The sequence below is a fragment of the Anas platyrhynchos genome, chromosome 21 (genome assembly GCF_047663525.1).
Source record: "Anas platyrhynchos isolate ZD024472 breed Pekin duck chromosome 21, IASCAAS_PekinDuck_T2T, whole genome shotgun sequence".
Lineage (NCBI taxonomy): Eukaryota > Metazoa > Chordata > Aves > Anseriformes > Anatidae > Anas > Anas platyrhynchos.
Window position 1 is genome coordinate 330,255 of NC_092607.1, and position 19,998 is coordinate 350,252.

The following is a 19,998-nucleotide window of genomic DNA, read 5'->3' on the forward strand; positions in this document are numbered from 1 at the left end:
TCTCCATCCATCGTTCCCAATCTCTATGCACAGTGACATCCTGAGAGGTGACAGGATATCTCAGGGAGGAGAAGGAATTACCCCTGCAAAGATCAGTTACCTGTGTTTGTAGGCAGTGTGTATTTAATATTTAAAGTATTATTAAAGTATTAATATTAAAGTATTTAATAATTAAATATTAAAACCATTGCTCCAACTGCGGCTATTTAATTCCCACCAACTATTCCATTCACAATATCCAAAACTGCCATTTAATGTTTTTTCTAACATCAATATATTGACAATACACATAATGCACAAGAAAATTTACAAATTACAAGCGAAGACTCCATATACTGAAGTTATAATTGCACAGGACTTTAAAAACAAGCATTTCTGTAGGTTGCATTTCACCTGTCCACATTTTGGCACTGACGGGAACAATTCAGCAAAATGTAATAAGCCAAAACACACTCTCCATCCAGCAAACGTGATGTGCTCCACTTCAGTTTGCCAGAAGTATCATTTACAGGACATCAGAGTTACCGTGGGCAGAGTTACCGTGACACATTCGTTGTGGCTCAGCACCCGTCCTGCCGGGCACCATCGGGCTCCGAGCCCCGCAGGGACGGGTGCTGAGCCCTCCTTGCTGGTCCCGGCTTCGAGGGCTTTGCGTTTTGTTTCAGTTTAGGCTGTGGAGAACGCGGCGGGGTGGGCGCGGAGAGCGCGGTCCGTGAAGGAACGGCGAGGGGAAGGAAGGGGGGCGCTGAGGGGAGGAAGGGCTGCAGAGGTTTTAAGTTTATTGTTTGGTGGTTTTTTGTTTTTTTTTTTGCTTTTTTTCCGCGTCAAGCGTCCCCATTCGATGCGAATGGTGCAGGAATGCATCGCCTAACACGAGTCGGAGAACCTCAAAGCCTTCGCTGAGGGAACTGCAGCCGCAGAGCAGGCAGCAGAGCTCAGCTGCTGAGCACAACGAGGCTCGCTCATCTCGGCGGCTGTGTGGCCTCAGCCGCTCCCGGTGCCTAAAAATAAAGCCAAAATAAAAATAAAAGTAAAAAAAAAAAAAGCCGTACGGGAGCTCAGCGGCCCCGGCCGGGGCTACGCACACGGTCCCGGGGCTGCCTCAGCTGCCCACCCGCGCACCAGCCATCAGGAGGGGAAATCGTGGGAGGAAAAAAAGCCACAATGTTTTGAAATTAACACGTGTGTTTTGTTTCTCTGTCGCAGGGTGCTCTCTCCTCCCTTTCTGCCTTCCCCCCCCCCCCGAGGAGCACGTCTCCGCAGCACTGGAGGCAGGAGCTTGCTACACGCAGGTACGGTGGAGGTAAACGCCTTGGTAATGCACCTGTGTGTAAAAACTTACACGGTCGGTGTGTAAACCGACTCAAAAGCCCCTTTCCAGTCTTCTGGAGTTGTCAAGTGGTATTACCGCATCATGCCATGAAAATGAGCGAGGTGCATTTACGGTTCCTTAACGGTGAACAGATTCTCCAAACTAATCTGTGATAAAAGAGCATTTCCTATAAGGAAAAATAAAACTTTCACCTATCTATTTCACAACAATGAAAGGTCCGGGAATCTAGTATTTCCACAGCTCAAAGCCAAAATAGATTACTTAATTATTCATTTCTCCAGATCTTTTTGGTGTAAAATCTGAAAGTAACTCAAACAACAAAATCTTCAGAATAAATTAGGGCATGTGTTAGAACTGAGAGAAAAAATCACAAGAACAGACTTTCACATGTTTTTCAGAACACCTACAAGTAAGTATCAGTTGGGTGTGGTGGCATCCTGTAAAATACCTTTTGTTAAACAGATGGAAATGAAACTTGTGTGCCATCAGCCTCTTGTGGTGGCATGTTGAGAAGTAGCAAAGCTAGTTAGAAAATAATACACATGTACAGATTTAAGAAATGGACAACGTTTCACTGTAGATGTTTATTCTAGTAACAAAAACCTGTGAAGTCCCATATTTTAATGTACAGTGATATATTTTGTCCTATAAAATACAACTTACAGAAATTTCTATCAAGTAAACCTAAACAAACACACTTGCTTTTTGCATACTTTTACGTGTATCTTTAAATTAAAAACATCTCATTAAGAAAAATCTTACACCATAGTAGATGTTTGCATTTAATACCGCCTCTTTGCATTTTAACATTTTGTCTACGGGTTCAGAATACAGACCAATATTACTAATAATTAATATTACTAAATAATTAATAATTATTAAAATTACTCAATAATTAATAATTAATATTACTAATACTTAATAATTAATATTACCAATCTTCTTTTCAAACTTAATGCAGTTTTATACCTTTTTCAGTGGACAGTCTTATATACGCTACCAGCATAAGCAGGGTCTGACAACAGTGACACTTTTTTTTTTTCTTTTTTTTTTTTCAGGAGCAAAACACTTTTAGAGTGGAAAGTACAGGACAATGGAGACATTTCTTAAATTTCCAGCAAAGTTCTGCCAAAAGAAAACCCAAGAAATGTCCCACATAATTAATTTAAATCGAAGAAATAAATTCCATGGCCCATTTAATAAACTTCTTTTATTTAACAAACTTCTTTTTCTTTCCTTTGGTATACCAATTCATTTGTAGTCTTAGCTCTTTGCCAATAGATGTCTGATTTTTTTAATTTTTTTGCTGGTTATAAAGGTGCTACTTTTATATACTCTTTAATTGCAGGTTTGTAAAAATGTGAAATTAAAAACCCCTCATCCACATGAAAAACTAGGTACGTTTTTTTTCGTTGTTGTACACTTAACAGATGGATTTCAAAACACAAAATACCTGTATATAAAAAGGAAGATAGTGCACTTTAAGCTTATAACATTCCATTTTCAAATCCTCCGTCCAATAATCAGTAACACCGTTCTTCTGCAGCCTTCTCCTAAATACGCATGACCCTTCCATCGTAAAATAAACAAGACAGCAATATTTGACTCCTTGTTTAAAGCGTGTGCTGTAGGAACAACTTTGACACCAAAATATCACATACATGAGATGTAAAGGTATGGCTCCTAAGGTCTTGATTAAATTCTTTTACAAAATTACAATTCAAGTTACTGGAAAACACAACTTTATAATTTTAAAAAGCAATATGGGCTCTTCTTAGACTTTTTCCATTTCTGTACTGTAAATGGAAATTTTAAGATAAAGATGCAAGTAGGAAAAACAAAATCTCAGAACAGGTAACGCTGTGAATTTTTATAAGAAAAACATTATGCACAAAATGCAGCAAGTGAAAGTCCAGTATGTTCTTGCCTTTTACCTATTTGAATATTGTCATTCACAGTTGTTCAAAAATTGCTAATTTGTCAGTACATTTTGTAAGGCTAGATTTACAACAGCATTTTTGCAAAAGTGAGAATATACAGTATATACAGAAGACATTGACTCAGTCCTTGCAGTGGTGTATATTATCTATGGGCAATATAACAGCAGTTATAGTTCTATGACTGATTAGTGGAAGATGAAGCTTCTGCTTCTGTTGGTTTCTGACCTTCCTTAGGTGTTTCTGGCTTCATCTCTTTACCGATCTCCCTACTTTTACTCCGATCTTTCCGATCTTTTCCTCTTTCACGATCTTGATCTCTGTCTTGATCTTGCTCTTTTTCCCTGCTTCGATCCCGGTCTCGGTCTCTGTCACGATCTCTGTCTCTGCTTCTTGATCGTTCTCTGTCACGTTGGTTTCTGTCTCTGTTTTTATCCCATTCTTTGTCTCTGTGTCTCTCCCAGTCCCTGTCTCTGTTCCAGTTTCTGCCACGGTCTCTTTCCCAAGGTCTGCCATGTTCTCGATCCCTTCGTCTTTCCTCAAAGGGTCTGCTTTGTCGATTATCTGCTTGCTGAGGCTCTGGCTGATCTAAAACCTTGTCTTTACTTCCTCCTTCGTATCTCTCTCTCTGTCTCCCTTCAAATGTCTGGCCTCTAAATTCAAGATTTTTGCCTTCTCGGAAGTCAGATCCTGACCACTGTCCTTCTGACTCGGGCCCTTGCCCAGGAATACCAGAAAGAGGTGCAGACGGCCCAGCTTCCTCCCACATCTCCTTTCTGTGGCCTGGTGGATGACTGGGAAGGTCCAGGAGTGGTCTTGGGGTTGGCTTCATATTTTGTGGCGACTGTGGTCCATGCTGTGTAGAAAATAAGGAAGGAATGGGACTCTTTTGACTTCCAAATCTTCCAGGGGCAGATCCTCTTTGTCCATCGTTATTTGGAGAAACATGCTCTTCTGAGAACTGTGGCGCTGGGCCTCTAAAATTAGGTCCATGAGGTCCTCCGTGTGCATTGAGCATCAGTGGTGCTGGAGGTCCTCCTTTCTGCCCAGACAAAGAAAACGGACCTCCAGCTCGGTTCTCCTCAAAGTGCTGTGGGAGAGGTCCACCCTCACCCTGAACTGGTGGAGATTCAGTTTGTTCTACAAATTGATGAGGCTGAGGGTTTCTTTGTTCTTCGTATTGCACCGCAGAAAGACCCCTGTCTGGTTCAAAGTGACCAGGTCCCTTTTCCTGAGAAGTAAACATTGGATTTGCCTCGTTTGACCAGGATACTTTGTGCATATCTTGCAAAGACTGACTGTCATTAGATGTGGAGAAATTAGGCTGAAAAGACGTACTTGGAGGTGTCGGAAGCAGCACTTTACGTAAAGGCCTGGATGTAGAAGGTTCTGCAGAAACTGCTTGACTCACATTTTCCAAAGTAACTTGAACAGTATTTTCAAATTTGCTATTAGGTGCCTCTTTTTGGAGCACTGCAGGAGGCTTTTCACTGGAAACCCAGTTATCACCACCGTAACTAAGCTGAGTAGCAGGAATTAAAGTTTTATCTTCCTGACCAAGTGAAGTCTGCAAAGTGTTTGGAAAACTCGCTTGAGGGTCACAGCTCTGGTTTAAAACTTGTGCTTGCTGATTGGAAGATGAAGGTAAATCTACTTTTTGCGCAGCCTGTTGGTCCTGATGGAACAATTCAGTCTCTATTAGGGAAGATTTTGGTGGAGGTGACATTAAAGCATCAGACACCGAGAAGTGAGCCACTGAAACACCAACAGCTGCTCGTTGTTGTCTGAGGGCTTCTTCTTGCTCCTCAGTTTGTCGTTTCTGCTCTTCTAATTGTTTGTTTAATTCTTCTAACATTTTTTGCAGTTCCACCAAGGATGAAGACGCAGATAAATCTGGCACATACGAGGCAGGTGTTTCCACGGAAGTGTTTTTAGTGTCTGTATACATTTTGTTAGGTAAATCATCAACCGTAACTTTTGCTTCCTCCAAGATAGTTTTGTCTTCCAGATCATAGGCCTCATCCTTTAGTTCTGCTGTGTTACTGGGCTTCTCCACACTATACAGTTTTTTGCTTTCACCGGTCTGCATTTCAAAAGCTTTCTCTGGATCATATTCTTCTTCGGTATCGTATGGCCTGTCATCCTCCTCATCTTCTGTAGCTTTGTCTTTTGACATCTGTCCAAACTGTTGTGCAATGGGATCTAGCAAAGGAACAGCTGACACACCTCCATCCACAGCTGCTTTAGCTTCCTGATTTGAAGACTGGACAATTTCAGTCTCCTTAGCAAGAGGTTCAAAAGTCTTCTTTTTACCAAAAAGTGTCTGGAGGATGTACTCAAGAGGTGTGGTAGTTTTTGAGGATGAAGAATGCGTAGCAGTAGCACTTGTAGAAGCGGTAGCTGAAACTGGTGGTGGTACAGTACTTGTGGTTCCACTCTTAATCGAGGACGGTATTTTTAATACTGAAGGTGTAACTGATGAGGTTTCTGGAACGGGAAGTGGGGGTGGAGGTGGAGGAGATCCAGGTAGTGTTGTACTTACAGCTGAGTCTCCCGAATACAGTGTGTATTTCGGAGTTTTCTTTTCTTGTGAAGAAGCTACTGGCCCCTTAGAGTACAGCGATGTTTCTGTTTCCTCTTGCACCTGAATTCGGCTGCGCTTTGTCTCTATTTTGTCTGTATCCATGGTAGTAGCAGGACGCTTCCCTTTCTGACAGATAACCAATCCAAGAATTAAATTCGGACGTGAAGACTCGAGACCTGAAAGGAAACACAAAGATTGCATATGTAAAAAAACTACTATTTTTTATCTGTGTTCTCAATAGGAACTTATCATTTTATATAATGGCAGCTATGAGTCATAACAGTAACAGTTCTTCTAAATTTCATGCAGTGACATTATCCCATAAGCCTATGTGTCTATATTTAATTACTATTTATATAAATTTGTATACAGTAACTAAAAATGTTTTAATTCTTTCCCTGATATTTTTTAATATTGCAGTAACAGGTGAATCTTACTGAAAGATGTCCTTGTAAATGTCTCTGCTGTTCAAAAATTAAAGAAAGTTTTCCTATTTTTGTATTATTACTTTCTACTTATTATTGTCCACTTCCTCCCCCAATCAAATATTTCCTTTCTAAATACTTTGCAAATACCTTATATACACAGAGATACTGATAAGTGAGAAAACCTGGACAAGCAATCTAACTTTCTGTAGGGCTACGTTGGAATTGAAGAACTAGAAATAAAGAGAAAAAAACTAATGCTATTAAAACAAACAAACAGACAAACAACAACAACAAACACTTCACTTTCTGTTACAAAGAAAGCACGAGGCATTGTTAAACTTAATAATTACATTTCTGTTCTAATCTGTGCTAAAATACCGGACTGACATTTACACCATTCCATCAAGGTGACTTTTAACACTGTTGTAGAATTGAGTTTGATGCCACAGACCCTTCCCTAAGTAAGAAATGTGAGCAGAATTACTCCATTGTGAAAGCTTCAGGCTTGAATCCCTGGAGAAGCATTTCCAGAAATGACCAGAAAGTTTCCCATAAAGAGGAAAAATGCAAACAGCTGAAGGTCCGTTTCACATTATCGTATTCCTTCCTTGTACATTCACATTTCCCACAGGCACTCGTGGAAGACAAATACAACCAGAATAAAGAGCAGGGAATAAATCCTTTAACATACAGTCAGTGGCAAATGTAGAAAAAACATATAAAGAGAGGATTTTAACTTCTGGATTTAGTGACTTGAGATCCTCATTTGGGAGCCATATTAATATTTGCATCCAGCTAGGAATCAGGAATATAGAAACGAAACTAACAGCAAAGAGATTTACTGTGGTTATACGATGAGGACTCTAAAACCTACACTGTCCCTTATATTCATGACCCTTAAGTAAGAGTTTAAAAGAGGTGTAATATATGAATTTATGTATATCTTTAGTCTCTTACTAAACAAAACCAACTGCTCACTAAGGAACAACTTATAAATAACTAATTATTGCCACTGAAAACTTCTTGATACCAGCAAAACCCCAAACTTCCCATAGTTGCAGATAAATTCTATTTGCCATTACCAGTCATAAGTATGAACCTTTGCTGAAACAACTGAATTCAAAGTTTTAAGGGGGCTCCTAAATTTACTATCTTATGAGAAAATTACATCAGCTGTTTTTATTTGTATAGCTGAAATTATATTCACGTACGCTAAGAAAGAATTAAATGAGGTAAGCCTATTTCTTAAGTTCAATGTGAGGTTTCCTCAGCAAGAGGATTATAACCAGGTAAGTCAAGACGATGACTTCTTCAACACAGCTTCATTAAGCATAAATATTTCATTAAGCAGTAACCTGCCTAAATTCTGAAATTCTGTGTTCTTCTGACTGTGACTGGTAATAGTACAGCACGCCTGTTTTAGCCACATAATGGAGAGACCAGCAAAATCTGGTTACTCACTAGAAGGTCTTTGCAAAAAGACAGAAAAAATTGAGGCCAATGCAAAATCTACTTGAAGTTTCCTATCAGAAGCAGCTCTCATCTTAAGTATTTTGAAAAAAAATAACACTGAAATTTGATTGAATGCATTCTAGTTCCACAGCTGATTTCAGATTACTTCAAAGTTCAGTGTTTGAGTTTTACATAGTTCTGTGGTTGAGAGGATGTTGGCCATGTTGGTTTAAATAAACTTCTATACTATTTCCTACTTGTACATTTAAAACTCAGTGCCAAGTTTTTTCCTCCAGATATAGTATTTCAGTATTTTGTGTTGCCAATTTTCACTTTCTTCCATGGTTAGAAATATATATATATATATATACACACGAATCATAAATGCATCAAGAAAATGACCTAGCTATACTAACCAAAACTAAGACTTGCTTATAATTTAGTTTGCTTATAATTCTATACAGATTGCCCTTGTGAGAGGGCAGGGACGGCAAGATGTACAACGAAAGGAGGCAGGACAGGAACTAAACAAGTAATTATCTTTGGTGAATCTAAGATTATTTGGAAAGGATCACAAATCCTTGATTCACCCAGTTAAAAACTCCTTTCAACCCACTGCCTAAAAGCAATCCTAGAAATTCTGATCACTATAGTTTACTACCCCAGATGAAGTTACATTAATGCATAACATCAGGGCATAGCTCAAAAGACAGCTTACTTGGGAAGACTGTGTACACTCTGAAGAGACTCAATAGTTAGGTATGATTCACTCTGAGTGACTGCTTTACATTTTTTCTTTATCAGCATGTGAGTAATGACTCCACATTTGGTCAGCATCGACCCGTGCAGAGTATCTCTCAAATCTGTGTTCACCCTAAAACTCCTCGTAAGCATTCACTGTTCTTCTGTCATTAACGTATTGGTTATCTGCTCTTCTGCAGAGACCTGTGATTTGTCCAACTAGTCACAACATGCATCTCAAACATTGACTAATTGAAACGAACAGGTTTCAAAAATCTATTGGACTGTGTATCTAAAATTAACAGCAAAAAGTTAAAAAAAACAGTTCTGAATCCCTGTAAGAGACAGAGATCATCGCTAATAAAAACAGAGTAAAACTTAAACACACGTTCAAGATAAATTCCAGATGAAAGTGTAGAGATGAAAGTGCTAAATAGTGTTGTGTGTATGTGAAACGAGACAAACAAATTCACATACAGTAAACTACCAGAAAAAAAAAAAAAAAAAAAAAAAAAACAATGCTGAACATCCCACCAACACATAATATCTGGTAATAAATATCTGAGGTGGTTGAAGTGAATAGATGTGAATATCCTTCCATGTTCCTCTATATTTCTATCACCCATGACAAAGTTTTGTAGATCTTCTAGGCACTACAGCAGGTCAGAGGTCCCCAGTTGTGTTCCAAATCCAGTCCATCAGAAAACAGGAGAGATTCATAATCCGTATACACCTGATGGAGTTGGTTGAGACAGCTGGAATATCTTCCAACTAGGACTTCTGGAGTGATGGGATTATTGTCCTCTCCCTCCTCCCGCCCCCAGTCATATTTATCAAAGTATCTTACACTGTCATGTTTTTTGAGTACTTGCTAAACACTATTTGAAGGTACACAAATTTAAGGAGATAATGGCCACTTACCAAAAAATATCTTTATTGGGTATAAAAAACAGTAAATTCCATCAGATGTCAGTAACAAGTATGTATTACAAGTCTTTTACGCTGCGGTATTAATACATGCCTGCAAGTGTTTATACCTATGTTTCTTCTGGGCAATTACCTCCAGTTTTGAAAGAACTTTTCCTATTTACATTTTGTAAAAACCAGCCTGACGTGCCTCATTTCTATGCTAACAAGTCTGTCTACTTTTGCCAGGCCTCCACTTTAAAAGCTTCATTTGAAATGAAATCTACAACAGAAATATAAAAGATAGTGTACAAGGACAGCCTATGTTTGCTCAAGAATGCAAGGAGGGGAAGATCATTTAAATGCTTCCCTAGAGCAGGTTAAAAGCACAGCGGAAGACTGCAGATGTAGCCAATTCAATGGCAAACTCATTCTTATATGTTACTGTCCAGAAAGGAATGTATTTCAGTTATTCGGGCTGGAAAATCTAGCCCACAGTTTAGGACTCTGTCTGCCTCCCTGTGCCAAGTGTTAACACTTACATGTTCTTGTTTTTTGGTTATGAAACAGGAATAATAGTTTTTGCCTACTTTTCAAGAACTGGGTAAATTAAAGACTACCAGGTGCTTACATTCAGCTTATAGAGACTACATGATGACTTAAGGTAGCAACAAGCCTGCCTTTTTAGCTGTAGCCTGAAAACAATGACGTAGACTGTGCACTGTTCAGGGATGGATAAGACAGGCTCAGAGTGTATGAGAAAAATCTTGTCCAAGAACACAAAGCAAGCGCCCTTTGCAATTTCATGCAGGAAAGAAGAGTATTTTCCTAGCATTACATTACTTGTTGGTGGTGTTTTTCTGTTATTGTTTTTTAAGTTGTATGCCATTAACATGTGAAAACCTGGCCAGGCAGAAGACACCTCTGTTTATGAATATAAGCCCTGAGAATGCTTTATTGAGTTTAGTCCTAAACTTGTATTTGGGTAGCAGAGGACAGTCAGCTTGTCAGAAAGGTCAGCTCCTTACATGTTTTAATGTGTAATTATTTTGCGGTGTTTAGTATTTTGCAAACCATCCTTACAACAATGAAGTATTGCCTTCATTGTAACCTGTAGCTCTTAAGCTCCTCAACCTGTTACTCTATATGAAAAAAGGTACTTATTTGGAAACTAAGCATATGCACCGCCTCCATCCTCAGATGAAGATGACTTCAAATTTTGTAATATAAAGGTGTTTCACATCTGAACTCATTCTCATTTCATTCTGTTTCCATGTTCAATGCACAAAGATGGAGCAAATTCAAGCCATACATTACTGCTGATAACTCTAACTAAAAATAGAAGAGCGTAATATATACCAACCTATACCACCTACTGTCTGCCACCTACGCAAAAGGAATTTGCCTGCTCCCAGGCAAACCAATGTTCTGAAGTCAGTGATTTGTCTGGAACTTGATCCAGGTAGCACAGAATATTTCAGACCCCGTGTACATGCATATTGCATGCACAGCGTAATACATACCATGAGATAACAACAATGTAGTGAAACCATAAACGTTACCTTTGTCTTCAGAGATTTCTTGACTGCTCTGTGGGATAAGAGTCTCCTATGTGATTTAGGGGACAGCACATGGCTTGTAGGGCCCTAAAACTTGGTGGATTTATGGGTTGTTGAAAGTAGGGTCGGTTGAATGTTCTGATAATGTTTGCTTGTTTGTCTCAATATAGTGGCTGTTCTATGTACTCCATTTTATGGGTAAACAAATCCTCCTAACAGCAGAGATTTATCTTGTTGGAAAGGCTATGTGAGTTTCAGACCATGTCACCTTGAGATGATTGACTTTGCAATTTTTTCCTATATGCACACTTTTAAAATGTTTTTATAAAATTATATATTTTTTAATTATGCTTACATTAAACATTCAAAACCAATTGGTCTCTGATTTACTCGTTTTGTAATTTGACCTAGCAGTTAACCTCCCCTAAATTTTGTGCTTACCTGGTCCCTCAAAGGGCAAGAGGTTGGAAGGAATTGGGTCCTTAGAACTCAGTGGGATCAGGTAGAGATTCTTGACATGTCTGTTGTTATTAGTTACAACACCAAAACAACCACGTCTGATAAAATAGGAGTAGAGAGAGATATAGGCAACTTCTTCTTCTTCTGTGGCAGGATGGAAACGAATCAAACGAATCAAAAACAATTCCTGAAATACAAAATCAAAGTGGAAAAATTCAACCTGTAACACATCAGCAAATAAAATTGTTTTCCACTTTCATCCAATATAGGATGAAAGTCTGGAGCAGCTTTAAACCAAGATTTAAGAAAATACTGTCATTCAATTGGTAATATTAAACCAGAATCAATTTTGTCATTTTCAGAAATACCAACTATTTACGTATCTCACATCAAGCTACACCTCTTTAGGTTCAGAATATTCAAATAATTATGAAAGAAATGGAAAATTCTTAGATTATATTTGCATACTGTGCTTCATTTTTACTAAATCCATAAGGGTTTTAGTAGTAAAATTTATTACATACACTTACTAATAATTTCCTAGTCTTTTAAAATTGAATTTCTATCTTCAGTAACTGAATAAATAGATTGTTTATATTCAATCATTAAAAAACAATAGGTTGTATGAATGTTTAACTACTACACAGGGGAAAGACGATTGGCAGCTCAACAGGCAAACCTGTTTCTTCAATAAATCAAAAATTTCAATGGAATAAGTGGTAGCAGTAGTTTTCTAGGTATGATCGACATCAATATAAATTAGTAACAAGGAAATTCTATCAAAAGCTGCTGTATATTTCTTCCTGGTTTTCCAAAGGATTTTAAGTAAATACCTTACAAAGTGAAGATTTGAGTTTGCCAACATAATCCCAGACTGCCTTCGGTGAGATCTTCCCACCAATATGAATCGTGTCTGGTAAATCCTAAACAAGAAGCATTACATGGTCGTATAAGAAAAGGAAAGAGAGGCTACAGTTTTGAACCAGCACAGATTGCCCCATCCCAGTAGCTTAGGCGATAATACAGTACTATGTTTTACTAAACTTGCACATATACATTCCTAATTTCAGACAGGCTGTTTCCAAAATGCAAGGAGTTCATTATGGCATATTACTGGAAGGCTGGCAGTACACACAAAACAGAAAAAGCACTGCCTGACGAAGATAGCAGTGGAAGGTCAAATACTTTTGTATGCCTATCAGCCGATTCTATTTGTTAGCTTTGCTTTTACAGGGAACCTGTTATATGTAGTATAGCTTTTATCTACGCTTTCAATTTATCTGAAATTTTTGCACCCATATGAATTCTAGTTAGCTTCCTGTCATGATGACAGTGAAACCTGTTTTAGCAAAAACAACAAGAGAGCCACCAACCCTCCTAAGAAAAGACCTAAACTACATGCCTGAAACCCTCAATCACAACAAATACACTTCTTCAGAGAAGTTAAATAACTGCTCAGTTGTTTCATCACAAGCTGTCATACTACCTAATTAGTTGAATGTACACCCTCCCAAAATATAAAAGCAGTTGCATCAAAGTTAATCAAAGGATGATATTTTTAATAAATGGCCAAACTTTTCTAATAGATCACATCAGTGATCCATCCATCTGTTTGTGAGCAGAACAAGGCATCTCTTTCAAAACACATGCTGATGATGCTTCTCGTCAAAAACTGATCTTGCTATTATCAAGCTATTATTCTATGTTAGATACTAACATATATATAAACATATTAACAGACATGAGAATTCTTCACAAATACGTGAGGAATTTTTTTTAAAAGGCTTTCTCTCCTCCCCCCTGTCTCAGGCTACTGTTCCTATTACTAAAGGAGATTACTAAAGGGATGCAATTTTTTTTTTTTGTTACACGTCCAATATAACAACATACACAGTGACCCCAGCCTTTCTAACAACAGGAACTGCAATACATTCTAAACGCATAAACATGTCAGTGCTAACCTCACTAAGATAATCAAAGCACCCGGAGACAGGATATGCTTTAGTGATAAATTTGGCCACACTCTGCAGATTAATAAATCCTTTCCAAATGGTGTTGAGGCGAGAGAGGAAGAGAGAAGTATCGCTGCCTTGAGGTGAGCGTGGCTCAGCAACACTGCAAAACAAATCCAAAAGAGAAACGTTATAGAGCACAGTAAGAATGCTTCCTTCTTCTTCTTTTCTTCCCTCCTCTTATTGATCAATTACTTTATTTTAAAAAAGCAAGTAACAGAAGCCTTAGTAAATGCTTTGTTAATGTTTTCCACTTTCATCCAATATAGGATGAAAGTCTGGAGCAGCTTTAAACCAACCCTCACAAACACTTAATATATTTGAATGCACATGCAGATTTAAAGTCAAATATCTTATAAGTTTTATTTATCTGTTAAAACACATTGAAGAATTTTTACTGTCAATATATAACGATGCTCAGAAAATTTTACCAACTAGAGAAGTTAAACAAGGAGATGACGAATTAAAAATTTAAAGTTCAGGTGATCGCATTTAAAGTTGAACATGCCTTTTGATTATTGGCAGGGGAGGGTAAGAAGCAAAGGGGGACAAACAAACTGACCATAGCGAGACCAGAGATTCAGTGGCTTAGCTTACTATTAAATATACACACCTGATATTGGGTGACTGATGAACAGCTAAGTATCTTGGATCTGGTGAGGACGATGGCTTTGTTAATATTGATTTGGGAACAGTCATAACTGGTTTTGACATTTCCTGCTTTGTCTCCCCTGTTAAAACTTCACCAGATGCAGTACCAGAACGCAGGGCTGTCGTCGTAGTACCAGAGGAGCCGCTCATTGGTGTTCTAGGCTCTCGGCCAGAAACTGTTACAGTTGTGACAACTGCACCAGTGCAAGAGGCAGGAAAAGTCGAAGGTTCTTCAGATGAAGAATCTGTGTTGTTATGGCCTTGGGTTGTAGGAATGTAAGTTCTTTCTAAGCTTGACTGGGAAACTGCTTCTGCTGCAGGTGCAACTTCGGTTTCCTCTGTGTTTTCAGAGGCTGCCTCTTTAGCAGGCTCCGCTGCTGCTGATGGTGCAGAACTTTCATATTTTCTCTGAACTTCTGGTTTAGATTTTGACACTGCTTTTTTAGCAGAAGCCATTAATTTTATCTTCTTCGGTGGTAATTCATCTTCAGATGCTGAAATCTGACCTACAAAATTAATTTTAAAGTGTTTTTGATTACTGTTTAACAATGAAAAGGTCTGAAGAGAAAAACAAGTAAGCAAGCAATGCTCTTAATAATTCTTTTACTTCAGACAAAGTCAACACTGTAGATACCTGTACAGATTTTGCAGTTCAGGTCAAAAAGATGGGCTCGATGTTCATTTGTTGTATCCTTCAACATACTGCTAAAAACGTCTAGAGAAGGAGCACTATTTACATTTTGTACAGTTTGGGTTGACTTCTGCTGCTCCTGGAAATGAACAAACACAGAAAACATTCTGGTTGATTGCTAAATTCAATCATAAAAAAATACTTTTGAAACCGTTAATTCCAGTTCTTTAAAAAGATATTAAGGGCTGTGCAGAACTACTGCTCTGAGCAGCACTTACAAAAAGATGGAATTTTGAAATATTCTTCCCCTTTTATCATTTGTTTAAGAATATCATGTCAAACAGAGTTCTCAAATAGTATTTGTCCTCATTTCATTTCATGTAATTCCGAAGTAGATACTATCACATTAACTGCTTCCTGAGAATACAGAATTGTAATACTGATCACATTTTTGGGGGGGAAAACAATTGGCTAAGATTTTGCTGTAAACTGAGGCAAAGGTCTGAAAAACACGCATCATCTGATATTTTAGAAGCACATGTGATATATGCCCGATATTAGGTTGTTGCATTCCTTCAAACCAAAAGGAAAATGCTCAAAGCACACCTACTAGGTGATATTCTTACAGTTCATTGAAACAACCTGCATTTCTGATACAAAATTTGAGGCCCTAGTTAGCATTTATCTCCCTTGGCACCTCCATGCTAAAGCAATAGCTAATACTTATATCAGAATCAGACACCGGGGGAGAATCTTCCATATTTACATCTGGCACTTGTTCCCGTTTTACAGCTGCTTTCTTGATCTCGTGTGATTTGTTTCTTGACTCTAACATCTGAGAGAAACAAAAACACTTTAGTAACAAGTCTGCATACTGATTTTATAATTTTATTTTGTATTTTCTTATCAGTTGGCTAGTGGAAGAGAAAAAGCTTACGTTATTCATATTTCATTAGGAAGAAAACAATATATTAATTATGGGTGGTAAGGGCTGGTGAAGTTACTGGTAGTTCATATCTAAGGACACGCTGGAGAATCGTATTGCTTACCGCTTTGGCTGGTTTCTCCTTCCATACAGACAATTCTTTAGATAAAAGTTCTTCGGGTTTCATTCTCACTAGTTTTGACACTGAGATTTCTCCACGAAGAACACGATGAAAAAGTCCCTAAAAAAAAAAAAAAAAAAAACACACTTTGTTGCCATGCTGAATAACTTAAGCAACTAACATGATTTGCAGTGCTGGACTGTCAAAACCCTTTCAGGTTTCTTAATTCCCTATTAAAAATGCCAGTTAATCTTAAGAAAACTTAGCACGGTGCAGCAACCAGAAACTAATGATGAAATCATCATGAAGTATGAATTTTCCACATTACCATAAAATAGACTATCAATTCTACTGAACAGGAATTTTGAGAGATGAACTGCCACTCCTGTTTCATATCTATAGTAGAATTTTTTTTTAAAAAATTACGTTGTCTAGTCACTATTCCCATCTGCACCAGCTTCTTTTTCCTTTAAAAGATAAATTATCATGTACACAAGTGGTCTCCCATACAAACCACAGAACGTCACAGAAGAAAAACATTTATTTTTTTTCTAAGAATGCCATTCAATAAACAAATATTTCACTACAAAGGCCAATCTTAATAAATACACGCGATCCAACTGGACTTCCATTCCAACTGGATTATTTAATATTTGAATGGCTTTAAAACAATTTTTAGAGCATAATTCATAAGTCTCTCTCTTGAAACTACATATTGATGTATTATTTAAAAAACAGAATATATTTCAGTACGTTTACTGTTTAAGTAAATTCCAAACCTGGTTTTTTGGGTCCTTGAGATTGAACATGATGCTGCGGTATTTACTCTTGTATCGGTTGTCCATAACTTGAAACAAATTAAACATCTCCTTTTCAATATTGAGTGCTACTTTCCCTACTTCACTCTCTGTCATGACCAGATCATCACTATCATTGACTCTGTCAAAAACAAGAAAGGGTATGCGCATTTACGTTAGGCACAAATTCTTCAGGCAGCATTCATAAAAACTAAATTTTCAGAGGAAGGAGTTAACCACGCTTTTATTCACTCAGTGAGGACTTCCTTAAAACACATTTCAAAGCCAAAGTCTATCTCAGGACCTCAAAATGTCAACAATGGCAACCTTTTGCTACTGTCTACAGAAGAGCACGGAAGACAGCCTTAACGAACTGAAGCCAGGTCAGTCCTTACAAATACTCCTACTCATGACACTGCAATTAGTTTTTTGTTGTTGTTTTTTGTCATGAGCTACTGAGGGAGCTAAAACACTTCAGTTTTAATCTTAGGCCCTCCACTGTGAACAGCATTTCTATTTCAGAGACACTACCAGAGCACAGTGGCCTAAGTCTTGACAGCTGACAAGAGCTTTAATATTTGTGGGACAATGTTTCAGCTTTTTTTTTTTTTTTTTTTTTTTTTTTTTTTTTTTTAAAAAAATAGTAATACAGTTGCTAACTTTGGGAGAAGAAGGAACCTCTGCCTCAGCAAGCCCTTCCAACCTTTCACTGTGATATTCCCTACACTATGCTTCGTACAACCCCTACATCTCCAAACACCACCATTGCCAGATATCAGCTTCAGGTCACCTGCATTATAAACATCTCTATGCTGTGATTTAATTCTTCAACTGTAATTGTCTCTCACTACAAATGGGATAGTGACTTTTTTTTAAAGGCTTTTTCACATGCCCAATTATTTGGCATCAGATTTTTTATTTTTAATAAAGCTCTAATGCTAAAAATACTTGTAGTAATTTCTAGCACAAATTAAATCCCTTAGTATCACTTAGCAAGAAAGAAACAAAACTCTGCAGGCTAACCCTTTACTTCTAGTTGTAGTTTCCTATATAAAATAAGTGCTTTGAATTCTCACCCACCTCTTCCATAACATTTCTTTTAGGGACTGACGAATATGTTGTCGAATCTGTGAGTTGGGCTGCGACTGGATAGGGCTAGCTTGTGTTTTTGCTTGTCTACTTCCAGATGCAGTAGAAACGGAAGACAGCGAAGGCCTTTTGAGTCCTCCAGCCAAACTGGATGCAGCTAGTTTTTTGGAAACTGGCGAGTCATGAGAAGAAGCTGCTTGTTTTGAAGGAACGCCACCTGTTGAAGGCCATGGTTTCTTGGGAATTTCACCTTTGAAACTCCCAGCAGGTTTAAGCGTCTGCTTCATTAGCGATGTGCTAGACATGGAAGGGGACTTCTTTGGAGAAAAATTTTTAGTGAGGGAAGATGCATGTTTCTCCACCATAGATGCTGAAGCAATAGCTTTCTTTGATGCCCCTATAAACTCTGTCGCTTTATCTTTTTTTCTCTTCTCTTCCTTTTGAGCTGTTAAAACAAAGAAGAAAATGCAGTATTAAATGCTTAACATTATAACTTCCTGTTTATGAAGACCAGCTGCCAACCTATAAGGAAGTCTGTGAAATACCTCTGGAGAACTACCAAGTATATAATTTAAGCCATTCATTTTTAAAGCCTTTTTAAAGCCTTTTTAAAAAATGTGTAAAAGTTGACTTTTTTAAGAAGAAGTTTGCCTTTGATCCTGCAGAGAGCACTTCTCAGAGACTGTCCGAAGAGTTTAAAAGAGTTGCATTTTGGTTGTAAAGGTTGAAAATCTCAGTCACAAGCTATGCAAGAAAATTAAAAAAAAAAAAAAAAGACACCACCTTCAAAGATTCCTGAGTTGGACTTCATGATTAAGCTTCAAAACAAACAAACAAACAAACAAACAAACAAACAAACATTTTCACAAAGTCTTTAAAAAAAAAAAAAAAAGCAACACAACCCATATCTCACATTTAAGCAGAAATCCTCGCTCCAAACTTTCTACTTTAAGGAGCAAACAAAGAGAGTCAAGTTAAACAACAAATCAATTGCTTAAAATTTTAAATATACGTTCAAGCCATTTGGTTGCTAGTATGAGTATCACACTGTCGCTATAAACTATCAGATCTTCTCATTTACTTTCCAGTTAAACTCTAGATTTAATACTATAATATTTAATAATTAAATATTAAAACCATTGCTCAAACTGCGGCTATTTAATTCCCACCAACTATTCCATTCACAATATCCAAAACTGCCATTTAATGTTTTTTCTAACATCAATATATTGACAATACACATAATGCACAAGAAAATTTACAAATTACAAGCGAAGACTCCATATACTGAAGTTATAATTGCACAGGACTTTAAAAACAAGCATTTCTGTAGGTTGCATTTCACCTGTCCACATTTTGGCACTGACGGGAACAATTCAGCAAAACGTAATAAGCCAAAACACACTCTCCATCCAGCAAACGTGATGTGCTCCACTTCAGTTTGCCAGAAGTCTCGTTTACAGGACATCAGAGTTACCATGGGCAGAGTTACCGTGACACATTCGTTGTGACAGCACAAAGGTTCCGAGGGAAACCAAGAAACAACTCCTGAGATGAAGTTGTTCTGATTAGAAAAGCTAAAGTTACTTCCCCAAAAGTCTTTTTTCTCCTCATAAATCTGCATTTGACTACTGACCAGTTTGTGATTTCTTAATTTTTTCATTATTATCTGATGTTTTTAGCTAGCAAGGTTTTGTAATCAGAATTAGTCCCACAGCCCCATCTGCAGAGAGCTATGTGCTTCCCGGGAAGGATGCAGAAATTTAACTTTGGTTAATTTCACCACAAACCAAATGGACCCTTTTGGTCTTCCATACCTGCTACAGTGAGAGCAGACATTATCAGGAAGGGTCTAACAACCGATTTTTCTCAGACTTGAGGGGGACAAAGGTAGGGAGCACCCTTCTGAAGCCCAGTTCGCCCAGTTCAAAAAATCCTATAACAGCATACTGTTTGAATAGAAATACACCTCAGAAAGGGGAAGATTTGGATTACCTGAGAAACAATGTCACTACTCATTTCTGAGTGAAACAGCCTTCCCACCTTTGCCGGTCGTTAAATTCTGTTAGACGCTGAGCGTTTGTAGTAGGCACCTCCAGCAGAACGCAAGCTTGTAACGAGCTGCACTACACTGCCTCTTACTGCCAGCACGTTTCACCACCAATACACAAGCTGGTGGTTAAGATGAACCATAAAACCGATGCTGTACCTGAATTTTCATAAGGCTAGGCAGAGAAGCAGGTGCTAAATGTTGCCTGGAATACAAAGTGAAGAGGAGGATGCAGAAGCACTAGCTATGTGGATCCACTGTGAGTGGATGCCTTGCTAAAGGTTTCTGAGTGAAAGTTATCTGAAGTGTAAGATGAAACACAC

At 37.9% G+C, this 19,998-nt stretch overlaps 1 protein-coding gene across 1 annotated transcript; it reads right to left on the reverse strand.

Moving 5' to 3' along the window:
* Positions 1 to 3,393: 3,393 nt before the first annotated feature.
* Positions 3,394 to 19,573, reverse strand: LOC139999245 (death-inducer obliterator 1-like). Its single transcript, XM_072026638.1, has 12 exons — positions 19,569 to 19,573; positions 17,617 to 17,712; positions 16,519 to 16,678; positions 15,743 to 15,859; positions 15,423 to 15,528; positions 14,697 to 14,834; positions 14,025 to 14,568; positions 13,361 to 13,514; positions 12,233 to 12,322; positions 11,382 to 11,586; positions 4,937 to 6,030; positions 3,394 to 4,618 (listed from the first exon to the last, which is right to left on the reverse strand). The coding sequence occupies exons 1-12, from the start codon at positions 19,571 to 19,573 to the stop codon at positions 3,449 to 3,451; spliced, it is 3,879 nt and encodes a 1,292-aa protein (XP_071882739.1). The 3' UTR covers positions 3,394 to 3,448.
* Between the last annotated feature and the right edge of the window lie 425 nt (positions 19,574 to 19,998).

Coding starts and splice junctions, on each gene's coding strand:
- LOC139999245 (XM_072026638.1), bottom strand. Junction 12,323..13,360: donor GCTTTGATTATCTTAGTGAG/GTTAGCACTGAC, acceptor CTTCTTGTTTAG/GATTTACCAGACACGATTCA. Junction 11,587..12,232: donor TCAAATCTTCACTTTGTAAG/GTATTTACTTAA, acceptor TTTGTATTTCAG/GAATTGTTTTTGATTCGTTT.